This window comes from Podarcis raffonei, chromosome 1, assembly GCF_027172205.1.
Source record: "Podarcis raffonei isolate rPodRaf1 chromosome 1, rPodRaf1.pri, whole genome shotgun sequence".
Classification (NCBI taxonomy): domain Eukaryota; kingdom Metazoa; phylum Chordata; class Lepidosauria; order Squamata; family Lacertidae; genus Podarcis; species Podarcis raffonei.
Window position 1 is genome coordinate 97623485 of NC_070602.1, and position 23513 is coordinate 97646997.

Genomic DNA, 23513 nt, shown 5'->3' on the forward strand with positions numbered 1-23513 from the left:
AGGTTATGATTTTATGAAACTTATTTATTTTTGTTTGCGACTTTCCTTTTTTTTACTTTACCCCCCTTCACATTTGGCCTATAAAGCCTTGCTTGTAAAAGTTACTGATGCTTACTCACTTCTGAGAAATAGAAGATAAAGGGGAAAAAGACAGTGCAGATGGGCAACAGACTGCTAGAGCGCCCAGGGCATGAGAATTTTGGTAGCCCTGGGAGACAATGCAAGCACATATTTCATACCCTGAAGTAGCGCACCATCTATAAATACATTTTGTATGTTGATAGACATGCACAGCTGAAATGAGTGTGTTTAAAAAATCATGATTTTTTTAAAAATGGAAGCAGTTTCCACTGTGAGTCCTCAGAGTTGAGAGACCAAATGAATTGGTCATGAAACAAGTGGTGATGGAGCTCAAATCTGGCAAGAATTTATGCCAGCTTCCCAGTTTTACACCCCATTCAGTTGGATGGAGGTTCTGAAAATGGATGGCTTTACTTGCTTTATTGACTAATATTACACAAGCATCTATAGCCAAATGAAAACCTCTGCTATAGTTACTGGGGTTGTGGGGAGAGAGACCTGACTCTTACTTTCCATAAAATTGCGCCCTCTTTGGCTTCTGTCTGCTGCTTTTCTCTCAGAGCTGATTCAAGAAATTGAAAGAAAAGGTTGAGTGCTTTGTACTTTTGCTTCCCCTGTTTCTACAGTAACATATGAAGTGGTGCTTACAAATCTCGCTTCACATTTACAAGTGGAAGCAAGCAAACAAGCAAGCACATGACTCTTTGTGCTTCTGCTTCTCACATCTAACATTTGAACCATTCCAAGGACCAAACTAGATGTCTACTTCAACAGGACTGCTGGGGGAAATAAAAAAGGAAGCTGTGTGTTTAAGCTCCCATTTTTATCAGCAGCTGTATTAGTGACCCTCTGACACAAAGAGAAGAACACATCCATGTCAGAGTCAGCATAGATTAGAAGATTTTGATGTGAGGTCACAATGTACTTACTGTAACAGCATACCCTCCAACTTTTCGGGAGGGTAAATCAGGATGCACACACCCTGCACCATGCGCCCCGCCCTGCCCCCCACCGCCTTAGTTTCTGTGGCTCGGGCCATGGCAACCTGAGGCCTACCTGCATGGCTAATCTCAATGACAACACTGTCCCACCTCTGCTGCCACCGTGGCCTCTGCCTTGACACCACTGTGGCCACAGCCTTTGCTGTTGGCACCGTGGCCGTCACCATACTTTCGGAAGCTGGCGCCCACTCAGGCCCGAGGTTCCACATCCCTGATTTTAAAGAATAGCAACGGAACTGGCAAATTCGGAAAATGGTTTTTAAAACCGTCATTTTGAACATTCCTGCAATTCTTGAATGGGCATGGGACCCACAAAGTTGTCCTCAGCATGTTGCCATCAACTTCAGGAAGGAGCAACAAAGCAATGAGCACTAGGCTCAAATGGCATAGTAAAGATGGTGATTCAAAACTGTGAAACCACATCACATGAGGAGCAACTCATATGAAGTGGCATCCACATGAGATTGTCCACAATTTAGTTCCTCGGGTAACTGCTGGTGGGGAATTTTGCTAAATGTAGATAAAGTCTCTTTCTAGTTGGATCCTTGGAGATTTCTGTAAAGTTCCTATAACTGCTTAAATATTCTGATGTGTTAAAAAAATTCTGCCTGGGCAGCAGAATTTTACAAGGTGGGGGGGTCATATTCTGTTATGAAAGTAAGCACATTTTGTTTTTTTAAATTAAATGCCTGCAGCTGAATTCTCTCCATACAGTAATATAAAAATGTTATATTTTCAGATTTACATTAGTGAAAATGAAAGCACTTGAGTTTTCAGTCCTACTCAGAACTGCTCCTGCTTCTTTCCTGAGCAGGAATACCCTGCTTGCCAAGACACTGATTTTGTGGGTGGAGATAGAGTCAGCTTGTAAAATATGCTTGCTCTGTAACAGAATCCATTTCCTGCTAACTACAATATTGCAACACACCCACAAATAGAAACTAGCACTTCCTTAAGGCAGAGACTTTTACATGTAAGTACTGTATTGATATTTTCAAACACTGTCCTTAATGTCCTTGAAAGTAAAAGCTGAAAGAAACTGTTTTTCTACTCAAAACCAAAAGAACATTATCTTAAAACTTTTTTTTTCCTGTTGCAATTGTTCTAAAGTTCCTCAAGTAGGGCTTGTTTTGAAATCAGTTTTTTTTTAAATCCGCAGTGTTTATGGGGTTTTGCTGTTTGGCTATTTAACAGTCTAAATTCTGGAATGGGGAAATGTAAACAGTTCCGCTTTATAACTACTGATGCAAAACTGCTTTAAACCAGGCCTCTGATTTATGAGAGAGTGTGGCAAAAAGCAACAAAAATGCTGCAATTTTGTGCATGCTTACTTTGAAGTAAATCTTACTGAACTCAGAGAGGCTTTCTTCTGAGCAAATTTGTATAGGAGAAGGCTGTGCAAAACGTTACAGCATATGCATTTAGAAGAATAACAAATTAAATCACCATCCTTGTAATAATGAATGCTGGTGAAGAACTCCTATACATGATTTCACACAGGAACCAATTTTGCATGTTTCATTGTAGTTAGAGCCAACTTAATCAAACATATAAATAAAATTACAACTGCTGCTATATGTGCAGGCGGAAACCAGAAATAATTTACTCAAGTTACTCCACAGTAAATATACATAGGAGTGTAATCTAAGGGAGGATACAGACCAACCTTTAATATGTGAATTTTCGAAAGAGTGAAGTTTTTTTTTATTATTATTTTGTGGACATTAAAGCACATACAGTAGTTGTAAAACATTTGAAATGCCACGTAGTTCTTCCCAACTTCCTCTAAAAGACAGAAGAGGCTGGTTAGCATAAGACTGCATAAACATGGGCAGAATTGCTCTTTGATAACGCAGGGCAATGTGTCATGTACAGTAAGCCCACATTGAACTTGTGTACATTCAGCTTTTTATGCTTGGCAAAAAAAACTTTAAAATTTTGCTCTCAGTTTGTGTTTGGCTTGGTAGGCTGCAATCTGTACAGGCCTGCCCCTACACAGAATACCATATGAATTAGTGGTACCGATAATTTTTTCACAGTAGTTTTTCTGTTGTGGTAACAGTACTTTTTCCAATGAGTAATGGGAACTAGTGCTATTGTGTCTGTGTATTTCTTGGTTTGCCTCATCGTATGTTGGGGCCGAACACAGGGAGGAAAGATTAGCTATGTGGGCCAGCTGTGTATATACATTTGTACACTGTAAATGTCAGCGCTTTTCTTCAGCTGGAACTCACCAGAACTCAGTTCCAGCACCACTTAGGTGGGAACCATTGCCATTATAAGGGAACAAGGGAGGCATTCATGGTGAGTTCTGGCACCTCTTTCCAGGGCTAGAAAAATAGCAGTGGAATATGTCATTTTGCACACACAAAATACACAGCAAGTGGATTGTTTGGTAGTAAGTTTATACTTTCCTGAACCCCACTTGGTTCCCCAACCATCCCTTAGTTCAGGGGTTGTCAACCTGGTCCCTACCACCCACTAGTGGTCATTTCAGGATTCTAGGTGGGGGGTAGGGGGTTCTACAGCACAAGCTGAATCCTCCTTCCATTGAGCACTGGTGGGCAGTAAGGAAATTTTACTATCAAGAAAGATGCATTAGGGGCAGTAGGTATAAAAAGGTTGACTACCCCTGCCTTAGTTCATTTGCATGAAGCTGGGAAGCCAAGTCAAAGTTCAGTAGTACCTCGGGTTAAGAACTTAATTCGTTCTGGAGATCCATTCTTAACCTGAAACTGTTCTTAACCTGAGGTACCACTTTAGCTAATGGGGCCTCCCACTGCTGCTGCACCGCCACACGATTTCTGTTCTCATCCTGAAGCAAAGTTCTTAACCCGAGGTACTATTTCTGGGTTAGCGGAGTCTGTAACCTGAAGCGTCTGTAACCCAAGGTACCATTGTATGGTCAAGAAAGAAGGTTGTAGCATGGAACAGCCCAGGGGGAAGTAATGACTAGAAAATGAAGAGAATGAGGGATATAGGAGACACATGAACTTGGATGAGATGAAGGCAATCAAAAGGGGGCTTAGAAAAGTTTCTAAAATAAAAGGGACTGCGTGTGGTAGAGAGTAGAGAGAAAGGGGACGACTATAGCAATGGAGGATGCCAGGGAGTCTAAGCAAGAGCAACTAGAGTGCAATTTGTTGTATTGATTTCAACTAATCAACCAGTGTTTGGTTACAGGTCTTTTATCATTTGCTGAAAACATACCAAATGCTGAGTGTTTTATGGCTGTGTGAGCATGATTAAAACTCAGAGTAAATGCTTACCAAGGCATTATTTTAATAGGTTCCAGATCTTTAGGGAGAAGACTCTAATTCAATTTTAAAATAAAACATATTTTCTAGCTAGGCAGTAAACAAACAAAAAAAACCAAAACAAAACCCACCATTTCTTAGATGTCACCTTGGAGATTCAGCAAACCAAGCCACGGAAATGATTCCTGATAGAAATCACTTATTGCTCAGACTTACAGCAGTGGCTACGTTTACAAAGGAGCTGTACTCCACAGCTCTGTACAGGCTGGGAGAAAAAATAGCTATTTGCTGCGGTCAAGGTCTCTGTTCAAAGTCCGATAAAAATGCCGATATGCTGCTTTAGTAAGTGCTTTCGTCTACTTACTTGCGTAATACTTGGCAGCTATACATTTCTAAGCAGTCCTTGACGTGGGAGAACTGCCGACTCTGCTCTGTATCTTTGCTTTTGCTTTTCTTTGTGCCTCACCCTACTCAGATTGCAGCTAAATAACTCTGCTATTGCTGTATATATCTTCTTTTTTAAAAAATTAGGTTGGTATTCTGCCATGGCTATGAGAAGCTTGCTTTCTGACCATAGCCACTATGTCGAATCCTTTCGTCTGTTCCTTGAGAATTCGACGGAGCATCAATGCATGCTGGAATTCATTCAGAAGAAGCTGCCAGGCATATTATCAAGGTAAAAGCATCAGGCATCTTATCAGAAGGACAAACTATTGATACGCTCTGGCATACATGATGTTTGTTTGTGTGTGCAACAGAGCCAGGTTAGCAAGAACTGCTGGAGAGTATCAGACTGCTGTTTCTGTCCTTCCCGTCCTTTCCTCCCTCCCCCTCCTTCTCTAGATCTTTAATGTTTTACTTCAGACATCCCAGTAGAAAGCTTTTCTTTGTGATAGGGTTTGCCTAGCAGAAGACAGGGATCTCATTGTTTGCTCTCATGTAAATATAGCCTCAACTTCCACGTATTCACATACAATAATGAACAGCAATCACGATTTATCAGGATGTACTTTCCTTTGCAAAACAAAAACAAAAACCCTAATAAAAAAAATTAACCTCATTGATGATTCATGTGTGGAAGCTAAATAACCACATGTGGCGTATTGGCTTAGGGGACCTGAATGCCCTAACCACAAGAGTTTGTCTAAGCATAGTATCCTAGTATATGGAAGCCCCATAAAAGTGTGTACTTTGGAACAGACCACTGAGACCCAAACCTGCTCCTGACTTCATAACTCCACCTTTTCATTTATATAGGCCCATCCTGGGTTCTGCTAAACTAGACCAAGACCATTTCTGGGTTCTGCCAAACTGAACTGATTGAAAATTTCTGAAAATGAATGTCATTGGACTTTTTGAATACCTACTGATCTCTTACTGTTTTAAAAAGATACACTCTTTACCTCCTCAGTATAGGCAGTGGGAAATCTACAATCAATATTCTAAGTGTTGGTGGTGGGGCAGGTAAGTAAAGTATGAAGAAATGCATTTAATTATTTGAACTATGGGTTTATATTATGTACATAACAGATTATAATTCATTTAATTTACAGTTTAGTTTCCCAGGTATCTGGCAATAAAACCAGAAGCAATAGGATTATCTCTACAATATGTTGTATGGAGGAAAAAGACACAGAATGACATCCAGTCTAATCCTTTGTGTATTTACAGTTTTGAGGTTTTACAATTTGTATGTTGAGACCTAGATGGTGAAAAGTGGGATATATAGATATAGATATGTATATATTTATACACACACACACATTTTATTATATATTAGTAAGAGCTGGGTATTGTTGAACCCACTGAAATTAATGGGTTTGATGTACCTAATTTTGCATTGGATCGGGGCGATAGGTGTACATCATATCTGACTTTGGATTCCATCTCCTTTTCCATTACCAAATATTATACTAGTTGACCAAATGACCAGAACACAAAGGGGGATATGAAAAGGACCGGCTGAGCATCCTCCACTAAAAATTGTTGTATGATCTTAAAACAGCTTAATTTGTAAATTAATCAACTTGTGCCATTGTTGTCTTATCAGTAGTGTGAGTGGCGAGGGCAAAGAGAATAGGCAAACATGGGGAAGAGACAGATAAGTGAGGCATTTAATACATTATTTTGTTTTCTGGTGATAACCAACTAGATATCAGATCACACTATCCTTCATGGTGGTCATACTCATTTGCTGCAGGACTGTGCAAGATTTTTTCAATGGTTGTTTTTTAAAAAATAATGAATTTAGCAAAGAAAGAAGAAAAAGAAAGAAAGAAAGAAAACCAGAGAGGGGAAAGAAAAAAGAAACCCATCAGCTCACATTAAAAAATCAATTCCTATTAATACATTCATATTTATTTTATCTAAATATTTATAAACTGCACTTTTTAAAAAAAATACACGGTAGTAGTGTACACCATATGAAAGTTACAATGATAATAAAAACATTAAAAAAAACTATCCATAAATACTGGTTGACCTAAAGAAAGTGTGCATTTCAGAGGCCTGTCTAAACACAATTATAAGGCGGATTTGTAAGAAAGCAGGAATGATTCCTGCTGAACCTCTGCTGGTAGGGCATAATAGTAAAGGCTCAGTCCCTAGTGAAGGCCAACCAAAACCTCTGGGGGCATGAGGAGCCACAAGAAGTGCCACATCAGAGGATCTCAGTGATTGAGGTGGAGCATTAAACACATAAATTAATACAGACCATCCAAATGTCCAAACAGGTATTCACACAAAGTTAGTGTTTATAAGAAATGTGCTCAAATTTAGCAGGGGCAGCAAGGTCCTCAGACCATTGTGAAATAGAAGGTTCTTACAGGCTTGAAGTAGAAACGTATTGGTGAGGGAAGGCTCACAAAATCCACTTTTGTCGCCCTGCTATTAATACCCATGCTACAGGGCCATAATTTAAAAGTACATGGATATCTGCACATATCAAGGTTTTCGCTACTACACAGTCACTAGTTTAGTGACTGAACAACCCTGACAGGGAGCCCCACTTGTTCTGGGAAACGGCTCTACTCACCACAGTGTGGCAGCAGGTACTCTGTCTGCCATGACTGTTAGCCATAGATAGGCTCATTCTCCATTATTTTAACTAATCTTAAAAAACAAACAAACTCAGGTATGCTACCAAAAGGCAGCTATCCATCAGTCTTAGTGCAGCGTTATCATTGACTCTTGGTATGAGAAGCACCCGACAGTAAAATGCATAAAAGCAGCGTCTTTTAGACAGTCTCACTATAAGTGGCAATAACTAATAGTGAGAATGTGTTATGCCAGTCCATAAAGAAAGTACGCCTTGTTTTCACCCTTTATCTTATTAATGTTGCCAACTCACACCCTCCAATCACAAAAGGCATTTGCTGTGCTATAAAACAGCAAATGTGCCATAAACAATCCATTTCCTTGAAAAGTTTAATTGGAATCTTAATGGTGAACATAGTGATAGCCTTTTTAAGGTAATTGTATCGGAGAGCTTAAATAATTCCTATAGCTTAATTTGAAAGTTGTTGATAGCGCAGGCTGCCGCATATTCAGCTCTTGAATCCCCCAAAGCACTTGTTTGCATATAAACAACTAACTGAACTCAATTAAGGTCGTAGATTAAGCTACAAATCAAAGGGGTTGGGGGAAGGGGTGGTTTATAATAACCTGGTAGGGGTGGTGAGTTGATTACTTGTGAATGGGGAACGATACAACAGAAATGTGACTTTTTTTAAATTTGGAGGAACAGGTTTTTATATCAGTACAGAGTTTTGATTTTTTTAAAGGAAAGAATAGTATTTGTACAGAAGGCACAGGAACTTCTGTATGCTTAGAATTAAGGACCAGTGTGCTTCTGAGCACATGCTCAGCTCATGAATTTGTTTACAGGATCAGAAATGTTCTCATTGTTAATACACACACACCGCTCCTGGTTTCCCCTCTACCCCCAAATATTCATTTCAACAATCTTTTTTTTTGGGGGGGGAGCCTTTTGTTGCTGTTATTGTTAAACCATTGGGAGTCAGATACATTGGTCAATATGCCACAAATCATTCTAAGAGCTACCAAATCAGCCTTCTGCCAACCCATCTACATTGCTAAACCAAGTAATATATGTCAAGTCCTGTTACAAATACTGGCAGCTCTCCCTCTCATTCTCTCCCCCCCCCCTTTTCTTTCTTGTGTCCTAGGAGAAGTTGACCTTCAGATTCTTGCAGAAGTACGGGCTAAATATCCTGGAGTCATCATTTGTAACGATGTGGTAGAACCAAGTGCTGAACAAATAAGTGCCTACAAAGGTATGAGCGCCGCAACCCTAGAGTCAGTCACGACGGGACCTAATGGTCAGGGGTCCCTTTACCTTTTATGCTTTCTTGGTTTCATTTCTTAAAAAGCAGAGTACAAAATAAGTTGCCAGATAATTTGTCCTATCTGTTGTATCATTCTCATCCCGGGAAGTAACACTTCGAGGGAGCATTCATTCATCACAATTCTATTCCAAGGGAATGGGATAGCTATCGTTTGATAGCATGGCAGTGATCCAGAGGAGAGCAACAATAGCTTAATCCCTTCTGAAGCAGAAGTGGAAACAGTACAAGCGAAGACACTTGCTGCTGAAACTAAGAGGAATAGACTGCAACTGCCTGAAAAGTTAGGTTTGAACTGACTCCGAAGTGAAGGGCTACTTCATATTAATTTCCTAGATGGATATAAACGCACACAATATGTAGCCAGTTCTGATGAAAGCACATGTCTGTTTTGACACGTGTGTTCATAATGGGAAGCTAATTTGTTGTATACTTGGAAAAGTAGGCGTATTTCCATTCCATGTGAAGTGGACCTGAGAGATACTAGCTCTCTTCAGATGTTCAGCCTGACCACATAAGCACCAAAGGAGAGTTGTGGGACGGGAGCATGCAGGCCATCCCTGACCCCCCAGTGTCCCTGTGTGTGCTAGCCCCACTTCTACTCCTGACTTTTGGAGGAGAGGGACAGAGCCAGCACTCAGGGGAAAGCTGGAGACAGGGCTGCGGGTGTCAGTGGCATAGCCTGGGTTGCCAAGTGCCCGGGGCTGTGCAGAGGGGTGGGGTGTGGATAGAAATGGATGGAGTACATTCAACTGCCTAACAGTATCCATGTCACCCAGGAGATCGCAGCCACAGAGATAAGAAAAGAAGACTTGTTCCATAGTCTGGAGAGGTCACCTTCCTAGAGAAGCTTTTTTCAATGCAGCCCAGTGATGGAAGCACACAGCTGTATTGAGGCAGCACCGGGTGTTGAAATTTTGTGCCCCCTAACATTTTTGCACCTGGGACAACTGCCCCTGCAGCCCTCCACTCCCTACTACACCACTGGTGGAAGAAGCTACATGTTTTTGCCCTCCCATGGTCAGGCTGAACACCTGAAAAGGGCCATTGTCTTGTGGACTTTCTAAACTTATTTGGTCATTAGCCCAATTCTGATTTTTGGCATAGGGCTACATGTGGCTACATTGACAGGCATTAGCTTTCTTTCCCTACTCTTCATTTCCTGATGTCTCCTCACAGACTGTCTAGTGATTAAATAGAAGCAGACTGAGTCAGATTATTTTCAGTGCTGATATGGATTACTGCTCAATGATCTCCGAGTTTAAAATAGCAAATTAGATTTGAACTGTGGTCGTATAGGCTAGAGACTGATAAATGGAAGAGAGGACTGAGCAACAGCCGCAGCATTCAGAAGTGGTAGCCCATGTCCAAGAAGGAATGCAAAGGAAGAGAGATAAGTGCAGGTGGAACATTTCTCATCTATTTCACAGGGATGTATCCTAATCGGAGCCCTGAAAAATGTAAGACTTTGATTTGATGTGCTAAGTTAAAGCTGTACCAAAGCACAATGTGTTTGAATGCTATGTGTATACAAAGCCATTAGAGCACCTCCAGACTGTCAATTTTTTCAGGTGGGATTCAATTATATTATGGCAAATTCAGGTTGTATAATTACAGCTGATTGGGAGGTCTTGTGCAGCAAACCCTGCTCCCCCCCATTGGACTTTTTGCTATAAGGAAAGTGACAGGGAATTGCATTAGAAAGTGAGGGAATAACACTTGCTTTGATGCCAAATAATCTCTCCAACAAATAACCAATGCCACCTAATCTCCCTGAACACAAGGGCCTTTCCACACTCTCTGTTTATAGTGCTGCTATAGTTGCTGTTTGATCCAATGTAAAAACTGAATTTGTAGCTGATTGTTTGCACCTTTGGTCACATTAGAGAGTGAGGGTGGGGCTTTCCTATGCACACTAATGGTTGTTTCTGTGAGAAAGGTTTTTTGGCTGTAGTCACACCCCTTGTGTATCCTTGTGCTCCTCCAGCCATTAAATGTCAGAGCTGAAAATGGGGATAGCAATTTTGTAGCTTTTTGTGTGTGTGTTTAGTGTCTAGTATTCCCGAATTCTATTATTGTGGGAGTACAGGAAATTAGAAGACGAACTATGGGTCAACCTGAGCTATGGTGAACCTGGTTATTGTGATGAAATTTTGTCTGAAGCTAATGATTGCTTTCACAGGCAGTACTTTGGTTCAGCACCATCATTCCTATCTGCCATCTCTCTCCTCTGAATAGCTCACAAATTCACAGTTTGCACTGGCCAAACCACTCAGCAGCCATCCCCTCTACATAGAAACCAGGGCAATGCTTGCACACATGCTAATAAAAAATTATTATTATTATTATTATTATTAGTCACACAAATGGATATATTGAGGATCCATTCCAGTTTTTTCACAAAAGTCAGATTTCTTGTGGTAGATTTTCTTTTTTTAAGTATTCTGGCATGCTAACTGAATAATGATGACATCATGTGACAGAGAGTATGCAAAAAAGAAAAAGTCCAGAAAACAAAGCCACTATACCACTATAAATGGAAATGGCCCTTAGAGCTATTGGGGGACTTTCTGCCAAGAAACAGTGGAATCAAAGCTTGGAACAGGGTTCAAGTAGCTGTGAAACAGGTTCCTGGTTTTCTTTATTTCTGATAACTTTTGGGGCACCAAGAAAGGAGCATGCCATATGTCATGCTTTCAGCCTGGGATGCTAGAGAAATAGCAAGTATTTTCTGCAAATCAGGAAAGCACAGCAACCATCTCTGTCATTCAGTGCTCACAACTATGCTTAATTCAGAACTGATTTCATGAGGAGTTAAAATGAGGCACAATGGGGTTAAGTTACCTATGGATTCTGGGGAATCAAAAGCCAATTGCATAATATATGAAAATACCTTATACACAATCTAGCCAATGTTATCAGTGGATATCAAAAGTAGCTGCCATTGGGCTTATCTGCTTCAATTTCTCCCATGGAACCAAGTAACATTTTATGCTGTTTCACTTTGTCCAGATAGCTTTACTCTACAATCCAGCCACTGCCTTAAGATATTTCTTCTCCATTGTCCTGTAAATCTAAAATGTGACCCTGGAATCTGAGTTCTAGATATAAAATAGCAAGTATATATAAGACCATATTTTCCTCCTGATTGGATTCATCAAACTGCTTGAGAGGATGGAACTGGGGACAGATTCTGAAACAGCCGCATGATTTATGCTGCTCCAAAATGTTCCTTCCACTTTGCTTTGCTCTGTGGAAGTGAGTGAATGGAAGGTGGCACTTGGCAGCTCAAGACTGGTCCCGCCAGTGACACCAGGCGCGTTGTGTTTTTTAAAATATATGGCTTTCAGCTGCTTTAAAATTTGAAATGGAAATTTATTCTGTATTTGCAATTGAGATAAACTGTGGAGCTATCATATTTTAGAACGAGTAGCAAAGACAGAAAACCTTGAGAACATAAAGTTTTCTTGGCACAAGGAGACTTCGCTGGAATATGAAAGTCGAATGAAGGCAAGCAAAGAGGTGAAGAAATGGAACTTCATCCACATGATCCAGGTAAAGGGAGGCCTCAATTGTGGGACAGTTGTGGTTGTTGGGACAACCGTTTTCCTCATGCTACCTTTCGTGTGCGATAATACCACCTGAATGTCAAAGCGGTGCTCCAGTCCCTTGTATTCTATAAGTTTGTTCTGTTCACAAGCAATAATATATTTGTTCCAAACAATCAAGCCCAAAGAAAACAAAGAATGCATGCAAAACATGCTGTAGAATAATAAGGACAAAACTCTGCTTTGCATTAGCTAGCGCATCTGAATAAAAAGTGAGTAGAGCTTAATATTGCTGCACCCCTTTCCCCTCAGCTATGCGGTTCTCTGGCACAAAATTCAGTTCCACCCCCAGCTTCCCTGCTTCACCTCTCTCTGAGGTCTACCGCCCTGGGCTGGATTTCTGCTAGATATTTTAAACCCTCTATTTTTGCTGCCACCACCAGGTACGAGAATAATTGCCAGCTCTAGCATAGCCAGTCAAGAGGCAAGTGTGTATGATACAACAATATCATCAACAACAGAATAAAATATTGCAGAATTATTCAGTGCTCAGAAGCATGCGGTTTCAGTTACATACTTTCTTAGATGCTGCTTTAATCCATAGAAACACCTCTACCTAACTCCATGCTTCTAAATGTACCTAAGCAAAATCCACCCTCCCCATCTTTCCCAAATGCTATCCCTACTTGCTAAATCCGTCACAATCTACCCGACACTATCCATCCAGTTCCGAGGACCTTCTGAGGGACCTCAGGGTGAGAAGAGAAGTTACAAGGAACCAGGCGGAGGGCCTTCTTGGTAGTGGAACCTGCCCTGTGCAACACCCTCTCATCATATGCCAAACACAAACTTTCTGGAGACATATGAAGGCAGCCATGTATTGGGAAATTTTTAATGTTTGATGTTTTGCTGTGCTTTTATTATGCTGGAAGCCACCCAGGGTGGCCGGGGCAACCCAGGCAAAAGGCTAGGGTATAAGTAACAGATTATTATTATTGCTATTAATTCTACAACCTTCTCCCACCAGTATTTGAAGGCCCACCTGATCACTGCTCACTTCCAATATTACAAGCACACCCCATTCCCCTCCCAATCCAACACTGACCCTAATCCATGTACTGTCCTGAACCCCCGGCCTACCTGGCAGCAAGTCAGTATGTCAAGTCCAAAGTCCAAGTCCAGGGACCGAGCCACACAAGCAAATTCAAAAGCTCAGGAAATGCAGTCCAGTGTCAATCCAAGTAGCCAAGTCTGAAGTGCTGTAGTCAGAATACAGTTCAGAGTCACACCCAAATCACAGTGCAGGAACATGCAAGTCAAGACCCAGCAACATGGGGAGTTGAGCAGAAACAATGCCTCAGCTTCCCTTTTCTACCTTGCCTGCTGATTGCAGCATCTGGGCTTGATGAGGCATGTGACCCTCACCTGTTCCAAGCCCACTCCAGCTGAGGAATCACACATCCCAGAGCTAATGAGCTCCACCTGGCCAGCTATGGGCCCTTGCCTGCCTCAGCCTCCTGCAGCTCCCTATACCTTAGAGCAGTGATGGCCAAACTCGGCCCTCCAGCTGTTTTGGGACTACAATTCCCATCATCCCTGACCACTCGTCCTGTTAGCTAGGGATGATGGGAGTTGTAGTCCCAAAACAGGTGCGGCGCCGAATTTAGCCATCACTGCCTTAGAGCCTGCTGTGTTCGTGGAGACAGGGGCTCCTCTGGCTCTGGTGATAGGTCCTGCTGCTCTGGTTCCTGTGCACTGACCCCCATCCCCACCCCACCCTCCGTAACCCTGTGAATACTTCCTACACCAACTTCTCCTTGCCCCTCCCCACCTTGTCCCAGTGTGTTCCAGTCCTGGCTACACCCCTCGCCAGGATCCCCTCCCTCCTCTCCATTGTCCTGCTGGTTCATGATGCTACTTGCCTACACATTTAGCACAATACATACTACCATATACTACTTTACTGTAGTTGCTCTAATGTGTATGCAGTATCATTTAGACACACATCACAAATACATTTTTGGTTTGGGTATATTTGAGTCATTTCACACAAAAATGGGAGCATTCATGGAAAAGCTTCAGTGAGTTCATTCTACATTAAAGTGATTCTTATATTTTCTAGATGCTGTATTATGTAAAAGACATCCCAGCTACTATCAGGTTTTTCCACAGCCTCTTGGAACCTGGGGCCAAGCTCCTTATTATTCTTGTTTCAGGTAAGTACTGATCTCAGTAGTTCAGGCATTGGTAATCTCAAGATTGAATTTCTGCAATGCGCTCTATGCAGAGCTTACTTTCTGCTTCCAGAAAGTGCAGTTAGCACAGAATGCTGCAGTGCGGTTGCTGACAGGAGTGAGGCCCACTCAGCCTATAACACCTCTGCTTAGAGATGCACACTGGTTGCCATTTTCTTACCAGGCCAAGTTCAAGGCGTAACTACAGGTATATAAAGCCCTAAAGGCTTGGAACCTTATCCCATACTCAACTGCTTTGATCTGTGAAACTGGCGCTGTTCCACATACCACATAATACTCATTCTGCAGTTTTAATAAATCAACCTTTTAGTGCGGCAGTGCCTACACTTTGGAACTCACTGCCTATTGATATCAGGCAGGTGCCTTCATTGCAGTCTTTTTGGCAACTGCTTAAAACATTTTCATTTAGGCATGGCTATCCAGACATTTAGATGCTTACATTCCCTCCCACCCCCACCCCCTTTTACTGTTAATTATCTTTAAATGCTTTAAGTGTTTTTTTGTTGAATGTTAATATTACTTGTAAACTGATTGGGTGTATTATTACAATCAAGTGGTTTATAAATTTTGTTAAATAAATAAATACTACCAAGTACATTTCTTACACAGTTAAAGGTTATAATTTAGACTTGTATGTGATTTCCTATGAATGTGTCTGTTTTCATAATGGAGCACCAAGGCCCAGCTGCTTATAAAAATCTATTTCTCAGAGATTAAAAATACAAAAATTAAATAATCATACAAGTTATATAAAAAATTCTCATATTAAAATGCACATACAAACATTCTGATTTAAACAATCTTATCTATTTATGCACTCCTGTCCCAGTCTTCAACATACTTTTGACCACATAAATAGACTATTATACATGTGTATCAATTGTACACACCCAAACTACTTTTTTTTAAAAAAAGGATTTTAAAATACTTGTGTTAATCTGCCCTTTCAGCCTCCTCCTGTGCATGTTTTCTTGGATATAAGTCGCACTGAGCTTAATGGAGCTTACTTGGAGTTTAATGGTGCATAGAATTAGCATGTCTATTCTGTAGCATCATGAACAGCTTCATAGATTAATGATATGCAATGAGTTCGAGAAATCTATGCAATATTTCTTCTGGTATTGGTACCACATAATTAGCAGCTAAAGTGGAAGTTAATCTCCTTTGTGGGGAGATACCTATTCTCATGATGTGGGGCAGGTGTGTCTTTTTCTATCTTCTAAACAAGGCGTATCTCTTACAAACACATTTATTTATTACAGTTATAATATGCAGTGCCTTTTTTCTTAAAAAAATGTTTAGGGGTACTCTCCTTTTCCTATTCATATTGAAATTCTGCCCCTCAATGAGGCCAAACGTAGATTCACAAAATGCTTAGGGGTATGTGTACCCCTGCATTCCCCCCCCCCCCAAGAAAAAAGCACCGATAATACGTTATAATATAAAACTGAGGTAAGATAACCCCTTTTTTCAAAAATGGAACTCAAAGCAGGATTTCTAGATTCCAGGCACAGAAGCTACACATGTTGAACCTCTGCAAAATTGTTGCATTGTGTATGAGTCAGTTACAATCTAGAAGAGTGATGGGGAATTATCAGTTTATTCAGCTAGGAATGGGGAAGGAAGAGCTTACTTTTTATCCCTGAATTGCACCGAGCCATTGAGTTAATTAAGACTGTCGCTTAAGCACTACAGGGGAAGTAAGGCCCATTCAATGCAGTGGATGTTTATTCTGAGTAAACATGCACTGGTTTGTGTGTTGCCCTCATTAGAAGGTCCCTGATTCTTTGGAAGTCATGGAATGTAATGGAGTTGTCTATCACAGAGATACGAGTTAATTATATAAACATTAGAAGAATTCACAGAGTTATAAAATAGCTTTATAAAGTTCACAGCAAACAACAACAGCCCAAAATGTTCCATTAATTGCAGAATGTCCCCATTTCCCCTCCCCTAACTGCACACAAATGTCACAACAAATGTTGCAAACAGAATAGGCACTAAGTCTGAAATCTCAACTCATGCAAGAAACCCAATTGTTCTTAATGAATCCATTAATCTGCTGCAGATTTTTCAGAATAGCACATGTCGTAACACCTGACTGCATGTGGCATTAAGTAAATCTCTACAATGGAGCTCTGTTGTGCTATTTGGCTGGCTCATTGCCCATGTTTACTGCCCATTTTGTTTAATATTGCGATACAGTGTAAAAAAAGAAAGAAAAAGAATCCCATCTTCGGCTGGTTATATTTGACACCTGAATAAGAAAGTTGTGATCAAGTCAATTGCAAAATAGAATACCAGAGGAAGTGGCATTTATATGTTCATGTGGATATAGTACCGAGGCAGCAGAGCAAATTGAACAGATTACACACAGCAGGTTTCAGTGCCTAATGGGCATCTTATGAGTACAACCAGCCAAAGTTAACCGTTTTCAAGTTCCACTGATTTCAATGGGCGAGTTAAACATGTATGAAAAACTCTTCCATTAAATTCAATGGACCTAGCAAGTGATTGAATAGCCTAGTTTGTGCCTGAAGTGTCCTATTCAGTTACAACAGTGGCATATTTTTTACTAGGCATAACAGATATGATTTTGTTATGAGTTCTTCAAATGCATGCCTAATTTTATCTCTCATTTTGAAAATGTGTATCTGTTTAATAGTACAAATTTTAAAAGGGGGAGGATAGAATTCTTCACAAATGTTTGGTGCAGCTGTGGCCGCACTTTGCTCTTAAAACTGGGCCTCTAAACTGGGGGCTGCTTCTCCTCCATAAACCTCACTGTGTGACTAAAATAATAAATTTTGGTAAGGTTTATATAAATGGCTGCCTTTCTATCATAGGAATACGGGAGGGGAAACCAGGAACACAGCAGCACACAATTGTGTGAATTACAGGGAAATGTAACTAAGAGCCACACATACATCTCATTACATTGAGCATGTTTAAACTGTTCCCAGACTGCATTTTTTCCTGATTGCACATCGAAGATGGCATGTCTGCATGTTGTCTCCCCCAAATCCTCACATGTAGAATACGAGCATGCCAGGGAGAAGTCCCACCTAGCAAACCAATTCCCACAGCCATTTCAAAATCAAGAGATGTTGCAGTTCTGTATTTTGAAAGTAATTGTCTCTATGTAGCCAGATACAAAAGTGAACTTAAAATCAACTCTAAGAGAAATTTGAAAAGTTTAATCTACATTCTGGAAGAGGCTGAGGTACTGTATTTCACTGCATAATGGTCACCACCCCATAGTAGTCGCACCCCCTTTCTTCAGTCCCTAAAATCGGTCCCAAAGCATTCAGGGGATTTCTGAGCACCAAGGGAAGACCTCAAGGGCACCTTTGCTGCCAGGTTGGTACAGGATGCTGAAGCAAGGGAGGGGGTAACAGGGAGGACTTGTAACAACTGTAGACCTCCAGTGAAACAATAAGCCCTAATGAAGCTTAGACACTGATACAAAAAAAGTATTAAAAAAGTAAAAAAGTATGCTTAAGTCAGTGTCCACGTGCCAGAGAACGCCCAAGTCTCAGTTTGGGCTGTAAACCCACCAGCTCCCCTTGCCTAGGGTAAGTTTGGCAGAGGAGATATAGAAGGGCAGCAGCATGGATTTGTGGCCCAGATACTAGTAATAATCAGGAGAGGAGATATGGATAGACATGAGCGGTAAGATAGGTGCAATGGGGAAGGGGGAAGGCTGTCAAGGAAACCATGGGGTTAAGTGGAAGAGAGGCAAGGAAATGAAAGCACTTTGTTGTTGTTTAGTCGTTTAGTCGTGTCTGACTCTTTGTGACCCCATGGACCAGAGCACGCCAGGCCCTCCTGTATTCCACTGCCTCCCGCAGTTTGCTCAAACTCATGCTGGTAGCTTCGAGAACACTATCCAACCATCTCGTCCTCTGTCGTCCCCTTCTCTTTGTGCCCTCCATCTTTCCCAACATCAGGGTCTTTTCCAGGGAGTCTTCTCTTCTCATGAGGTGGCCAAAGTATTGGAGCCTCAGCTTCAGGATCTGTCCTTCCAGTGAGCACTCAGGGCTGATTCCCTTCAGAATGGAGAGGTTTGATCTTCTTGCAGTCCATGGGACTCTCAAGAGTCTCCTCCAGCACCATAATTCAAAAGCAATAAAAGCACTAGACCAGGTGAAATAGGAAAAACAGCAACAGAAGAAACCATCTTTGAAATAATACTCCCACTTAAATAATACATAAAAGCAATTTCTGTAGTTCACCAATGTGACACCTGTGAAAGACTTGCTGTTCTTTGGCAACTCCTGTGCTTTTCAGCGGAGCTTGTCCGTGTAGGAGTTCTTAGCAGATTCTTCTCAGTGTAAACTTTCCCCTACAGAAGTAATAGGGGATATTCATGAGAAACTGGGAGTAGAGGCTAAAAAGAGCAAAATGGTAAGGACACGGTTTGAAGGCTTCAGATCCTCCTACATTCTGCTTGTCAACAAGACCGAGGCAGCTCTGAAGAGTTATGTAGTGTTGTTTTTAAGATAATAGTCTCCCCACACATTCAGTTCTCAACAAAGTATTGAAAAACAAAAGTAGTGCCATATGTTGCATCTACAGGGAGTGATTATTTTAATGTGCCAGTCAGGTAGTGTATAATTGCTCCATTCAGAAATGGTGTTGAGTCACAGAACACTGACACCAGCACATTTCCTGCAATTAGTGCTCTGCATTCATTTTCCGCCAGGTGGAGAAGGGAGGTGGGGGGAAATATACACAAATTTGTTGTGCGGCATCGATTCTAAATCGCCAGAGTGTTTATGTTTCAGAAAGAAACTGTTTAAAGATATACTGCTTTCCAAAAAGGCAGGCAAATGGCTTTATTAGCAATGGGGATTTGCAGTCATACCTCTCAGCAAGCCCTCATTAGTCCTGAATTTATTGCTTTCCTACCCAATGGGGCTGGTGGCTTTGGCCTTTTATAAATGATTCACATCTGAAATGCTGAATCATGCCACCAAGGGTACCAAATAAATGGATTAGCCTGAATTCACTTCCCACTGTTCCTGCATGTGGATATATATATATATATATATATATATATATATATATATATACATATACATATATATATCCGCAGGATCTTATCTGTGTCCCTTATGCTAGTTTTTAGTGGATTTCTATAAGAATAGCTCCCTTGTCACAGTAGGATGCAATCTGACTGGCCTAAGGTTGCCAAATGTTCTTTATATTTTGAGATATCCCCTATTCCAGAACTTCACAGATGAGCAGAACATAATGGATGTCCCTTATCAGAGAATCTTGTCATTTCATACTTCTTGGAATAGACACCAAAGCTCTTTGATGTCTTGGGCTGCTTGCTTCTCTTTGGCCTGCTTTAAATCGGTGTAATTGTTTGTCAGTGGTCTGGCATTTCCTTGCAGCTTAGCCTCAACGCTAGGCAGTGGCCTCTTTTAAATGTGCATACATTGGGCAAGTTCTCTGAGTCTTGACAAAATTCCATGAAAATGAATGGGGTTTTAATTGGTCAGCATGACTCAGATAATAATCCTGCATGGACTTGCACAGGTGAGATTTATTTCTTATTAAGCAGGCATAGGATCTGGCTGAATGTTCTATTCCTTTACTTTAAATGGGCTAAATCCATGAGTAATTTGAGAGCTGTGACATAAAAAGTTTGTTGGTTTGTTTATAACATTTCTACACCACTCTTCAAGCCCCCAGAAAGTATTTCTAAATGATAATAAAACAATTCATCAAAAAGCAGGGAGCTTCTAGGCTCTTACTGTTTTGCAGATGAGATCCAAGCAGGTTGCACAATTAAGGTAGATTTGGCACTCTTGTCAATACACTCACTCAACACACCTCTTGCTCCTCTGGCCTGGAACCAGTGTCTGAGCTGAGGGCATGGAATCCATTTTGCAACTTCAGTGACACAGTATGGCTCCTGACAGTCCTCCTTCTTTGTGCTATGTTCCTCCAGGAGTTTGTTTCCAGCAATGGGTGATTTCCCTCTTCCATAAGGGCACCTCACCTGCATTGCTGTTCCGGGCTAGTCCTCTCTCCTCTATTGAGAAATTCCTCTTCTTGCCCAGTAGCTCAAAGTGTGGACAGGCGGGCCTCAAGTTGCTGTACCTTGTCTTCCAGCAAGGCAACCAGCTTGCACTTGCTACAGGTGTAGTTCTGCATGTTCACAGGCAGGAAGAGAAACATGGCACAGGTGTTGCAGTCACTGCAGCAGTTCCCTCGCCGTCCATGTCTCTTGGCCCTAGGCACACCATGAGACATCACTCTGGGCCTCTCCTTCCAACTCCCCTGCTAGATGCCCTCCAAAACACTCCTGTTTACAAGTCCTATTCATGAGCTCCTGGTCATGGGCTCCCAGAGGCTGCAAAAAGCTAAATCGAACTGCTGCTGGCTGCTAACTCCTTCCCTGTGACATGATGCCATATAAATTCCCCACAAACAAACCAGTACAATTACTCAATAAACATATGATGTATAGCCTCTCCACAAACTTTGTTCAACTATATTAGGATGAATGCTTCATAAACAGATCACCTGGGAGCTAGCCTAGTATCATATCAGGATTAAATTAGCAACCAGAACAGAGCAGATAATCTTCAATGCTGAAACTGATGAGTGAGTTCTACTCATGTATCAGCCACTTTAGCTTTGCCTCTAATTAGACATTAGAGTCTAATGTCTAATAATTTCTCAATAGTTCATCTCTGTTGGCATTATAGGGGGGAGGAATTCACACAGTGCTATTACCGTAGGTATATTACAGTGACTTTGGAATCCACTAATGCAGGCATCCCCAAACTTGGCCCTCTGGATGTTTTGGGACTACAACTCCCATGATCCCTAGCTAACAGGACCAGTGGTCAGGGATGATGGGAACTGTAGTCCCAAAACATCCAGAGGGCCAAGTTTGCCTATGCCTGTACTAACCAGTAGTTCAAGCAAACCATATCCTCATTAAGATCAAGAATTTGGGGAAAGTTATCTTGTAATGTATAACCATGGTTTGTACTTGAAAACAATCCTAGCACCACCACTGATGGTTTCAGGTGGTGTTAGGATGGCACTTCTGCTGGCAGAGAGAAGTGCAGATGGGGGATGGGAGCTTCTCCATGGTGGAGGTCCCAGCTGCGCCTTAGTAGGTAAAAGCTACTACCAGCAGTTATGTTTACTCAGAAACAAACCCTGTAGTATTTAATGAGGATTTTTGTGAAGTACGTTTTCATAGGATTGCAAGCTTGGCATCCAGTGTGTCCTCTCCTGAATTTGTTCATGCACTCACTTATTCATACTGGACCCATAAATGGCTGACATTTGTAAAAATTCCTCTCCTCATATGGACAACCATACATATCTTGATGAGATATCGAGGAAGAGGCAAAAATCTAAGGGCTTGTTTACATAATCAGTTAAACTTGAATAACGCCTCCTTACTTCAACTTCTGATTTGATTGCAGATTCAGAGGATGAATCAAAAGCTGAAAAGAGTTAAACGAAAGTCAATAACCTGCTAAAATCAAAGACTTGCTTTCTGACTAGAGATGAGATAATGAAAGGACATTCTAAATGCTTTCTCCTCTCCACCCCCATCCCACCCTATGAAAGTTCTGTCCCTTCAGTGATGTGTAGGGCAGCTCTGGTAGTTTCATTGTTTACTCTTGCAGCACCATGTGACAAGACAATAATCCATCTCTGCTGTTCAAGAACATCAAAAGTGGCTCTGGTCTATGACCACTATTAAGCATCTTTCCCTCTCTCTGGATGTTTAGGAAAATTATCAGCCTTGGTCTAATTTACCATGATGGGCCAAAGGAAGGGCTCAGCACAGACTTCCATGCAGCTCCCTCTATAATCAGCAATTGGCTATTATTATGTTTTAATAAATATATATACCACCCTTCATCCAAAGATCACAGAGTGGTTCAGAACATAAAAATACAAAACAAGAACCCATAATACCTAATGAAAACAAGAATAAAAACAAAGCAATAACCCCCCTCCCACAACCACATATAAAAGGCTGTAGAACAGAGCTTTCCAAACTGCAAGTTCCAGGGAGCTCAGAAGCCCCCTCCACATTAACCTAGACCAGGACTTTTAGTGTGGCTGCCCCTGCCCTGTGGAATACCATTTGTGACAAGAAACAACAGGTGACCACTATTTGGACTTTCCAGAAACAATAGAAGACATTTTTGTTCTGACAGGCTTTCCCAAGCTGCATAAATAGGCCTTTGCCAGAAGTGTCTGCTTCTTAAGCGTTTTAGTATTGTTTTAAATGTATTTGTTGTTTTTCTGTTTTTAGCTGTTTATTATTATTGTATGTGTAAATTGCCTCGAGAGAAAGTGCTGTAGAAGGCGATTAATAAATCAGCAATAATAGTAATGGTGAAAATAAAACTGCAATATGATTTATTTGGCAGGAACCAGTGGCTGGGCCAGGCTCTGGGAGAAATACGGTTCTCGCCTGCCTCTGAATGATCTCTGCTTGTATGTTTCATCTGCTCACATTGAAGAGATACTTGATGGGGCTGGTCTCAATTACAAGTCCTATGAGCTTCCATCTGATATGGACATAACTGATTGCTTCACTGATGGAAACAGAAATGGGGAGTTGCTGCTTGATTTTTTGACCGAAACCTGTAATTTTAGTAAAACTGCCCCCACTGAATTAAAAAATGAAATTATCAAAGACCTTAAAAAGCTTGAATACAGTGAAAAGAGGGGTGACAAGTATTTTTTTAATAACAATCTGAGTGCAATAGTGATTGAACCCTAAATGTGTTCAGCTGGGAAGCAGCCACTCAGTTGAATATGTATTTATTATTTGTTAAATACTTTATTAGTTTGGTAAGTATGTGATGCTTGAGTCAGATACACATATATCCACAGGATCTAACTTTTTTGCCACTGTTACAGCTGCTTAACAGTATTGTTAGGTGTTTACAATGCTACATATTAAGACTTTGCTAACAGATTAAAACATAGCTTGCAGAGTTGTACATCA

At 41.1% G+C, this 23513-nt stretch overlaps 1 protein-coding gene across 1 annotated transcript; it reads left to right on the forward strand.

Moving 5' to 3' along the window:
• The first annotated feature begins 1991 nt into the window (after window positions 1–1991).
• On the forward strand, window positions 1992–23513 carry LOC128422148 (histamine N-methyltransferase-like). Its single transcript, XM_053405762.1, has 7 exons — window positions 1992–2055; window positions 4871–5015; window positions 5751–5803; window positions 8527–8634; window positions 12128–12258; window positions 14374–14467; window positions 22930–23513. The coding sequence occupies exons 2-7, from the start codon at window positions 4885–4887 to the stop codon at window positions 23283–23285; spliced, it is 873 nt and encodes a 290-aa protein (XP_053261737.1). The 5' UTR covers window positions 1992–2055; window positions 4871–4884; the 3' UTR covers window positions 23286–23513.

Excerpts from the sequence above, each read along its gene's own strand:
- LOC128422148 (XM_053405762.1), top strand. The coding sequence starts at position 4,885 with ATGGCTATGAGAAGCTTGCTTTCTGACCATAGCCACTATGTCGAATCC. Across the intron at positions 5,016-5,750 it reads CTGCCAGGCATATTATCAAG|TATAGGCAGTGGGAAATCTA; the intron begins GTAAAAGCATCA and ends TTACCTCCTCAG. Across the intron at positions 5,804-8,526 it reads AAGTGTTGGTGGTGGGGCAG|GAGAAGTTGACCTTCAGATT; the intron begins GTAAGTAAAGTA and ends CTTGTGTCCTAG.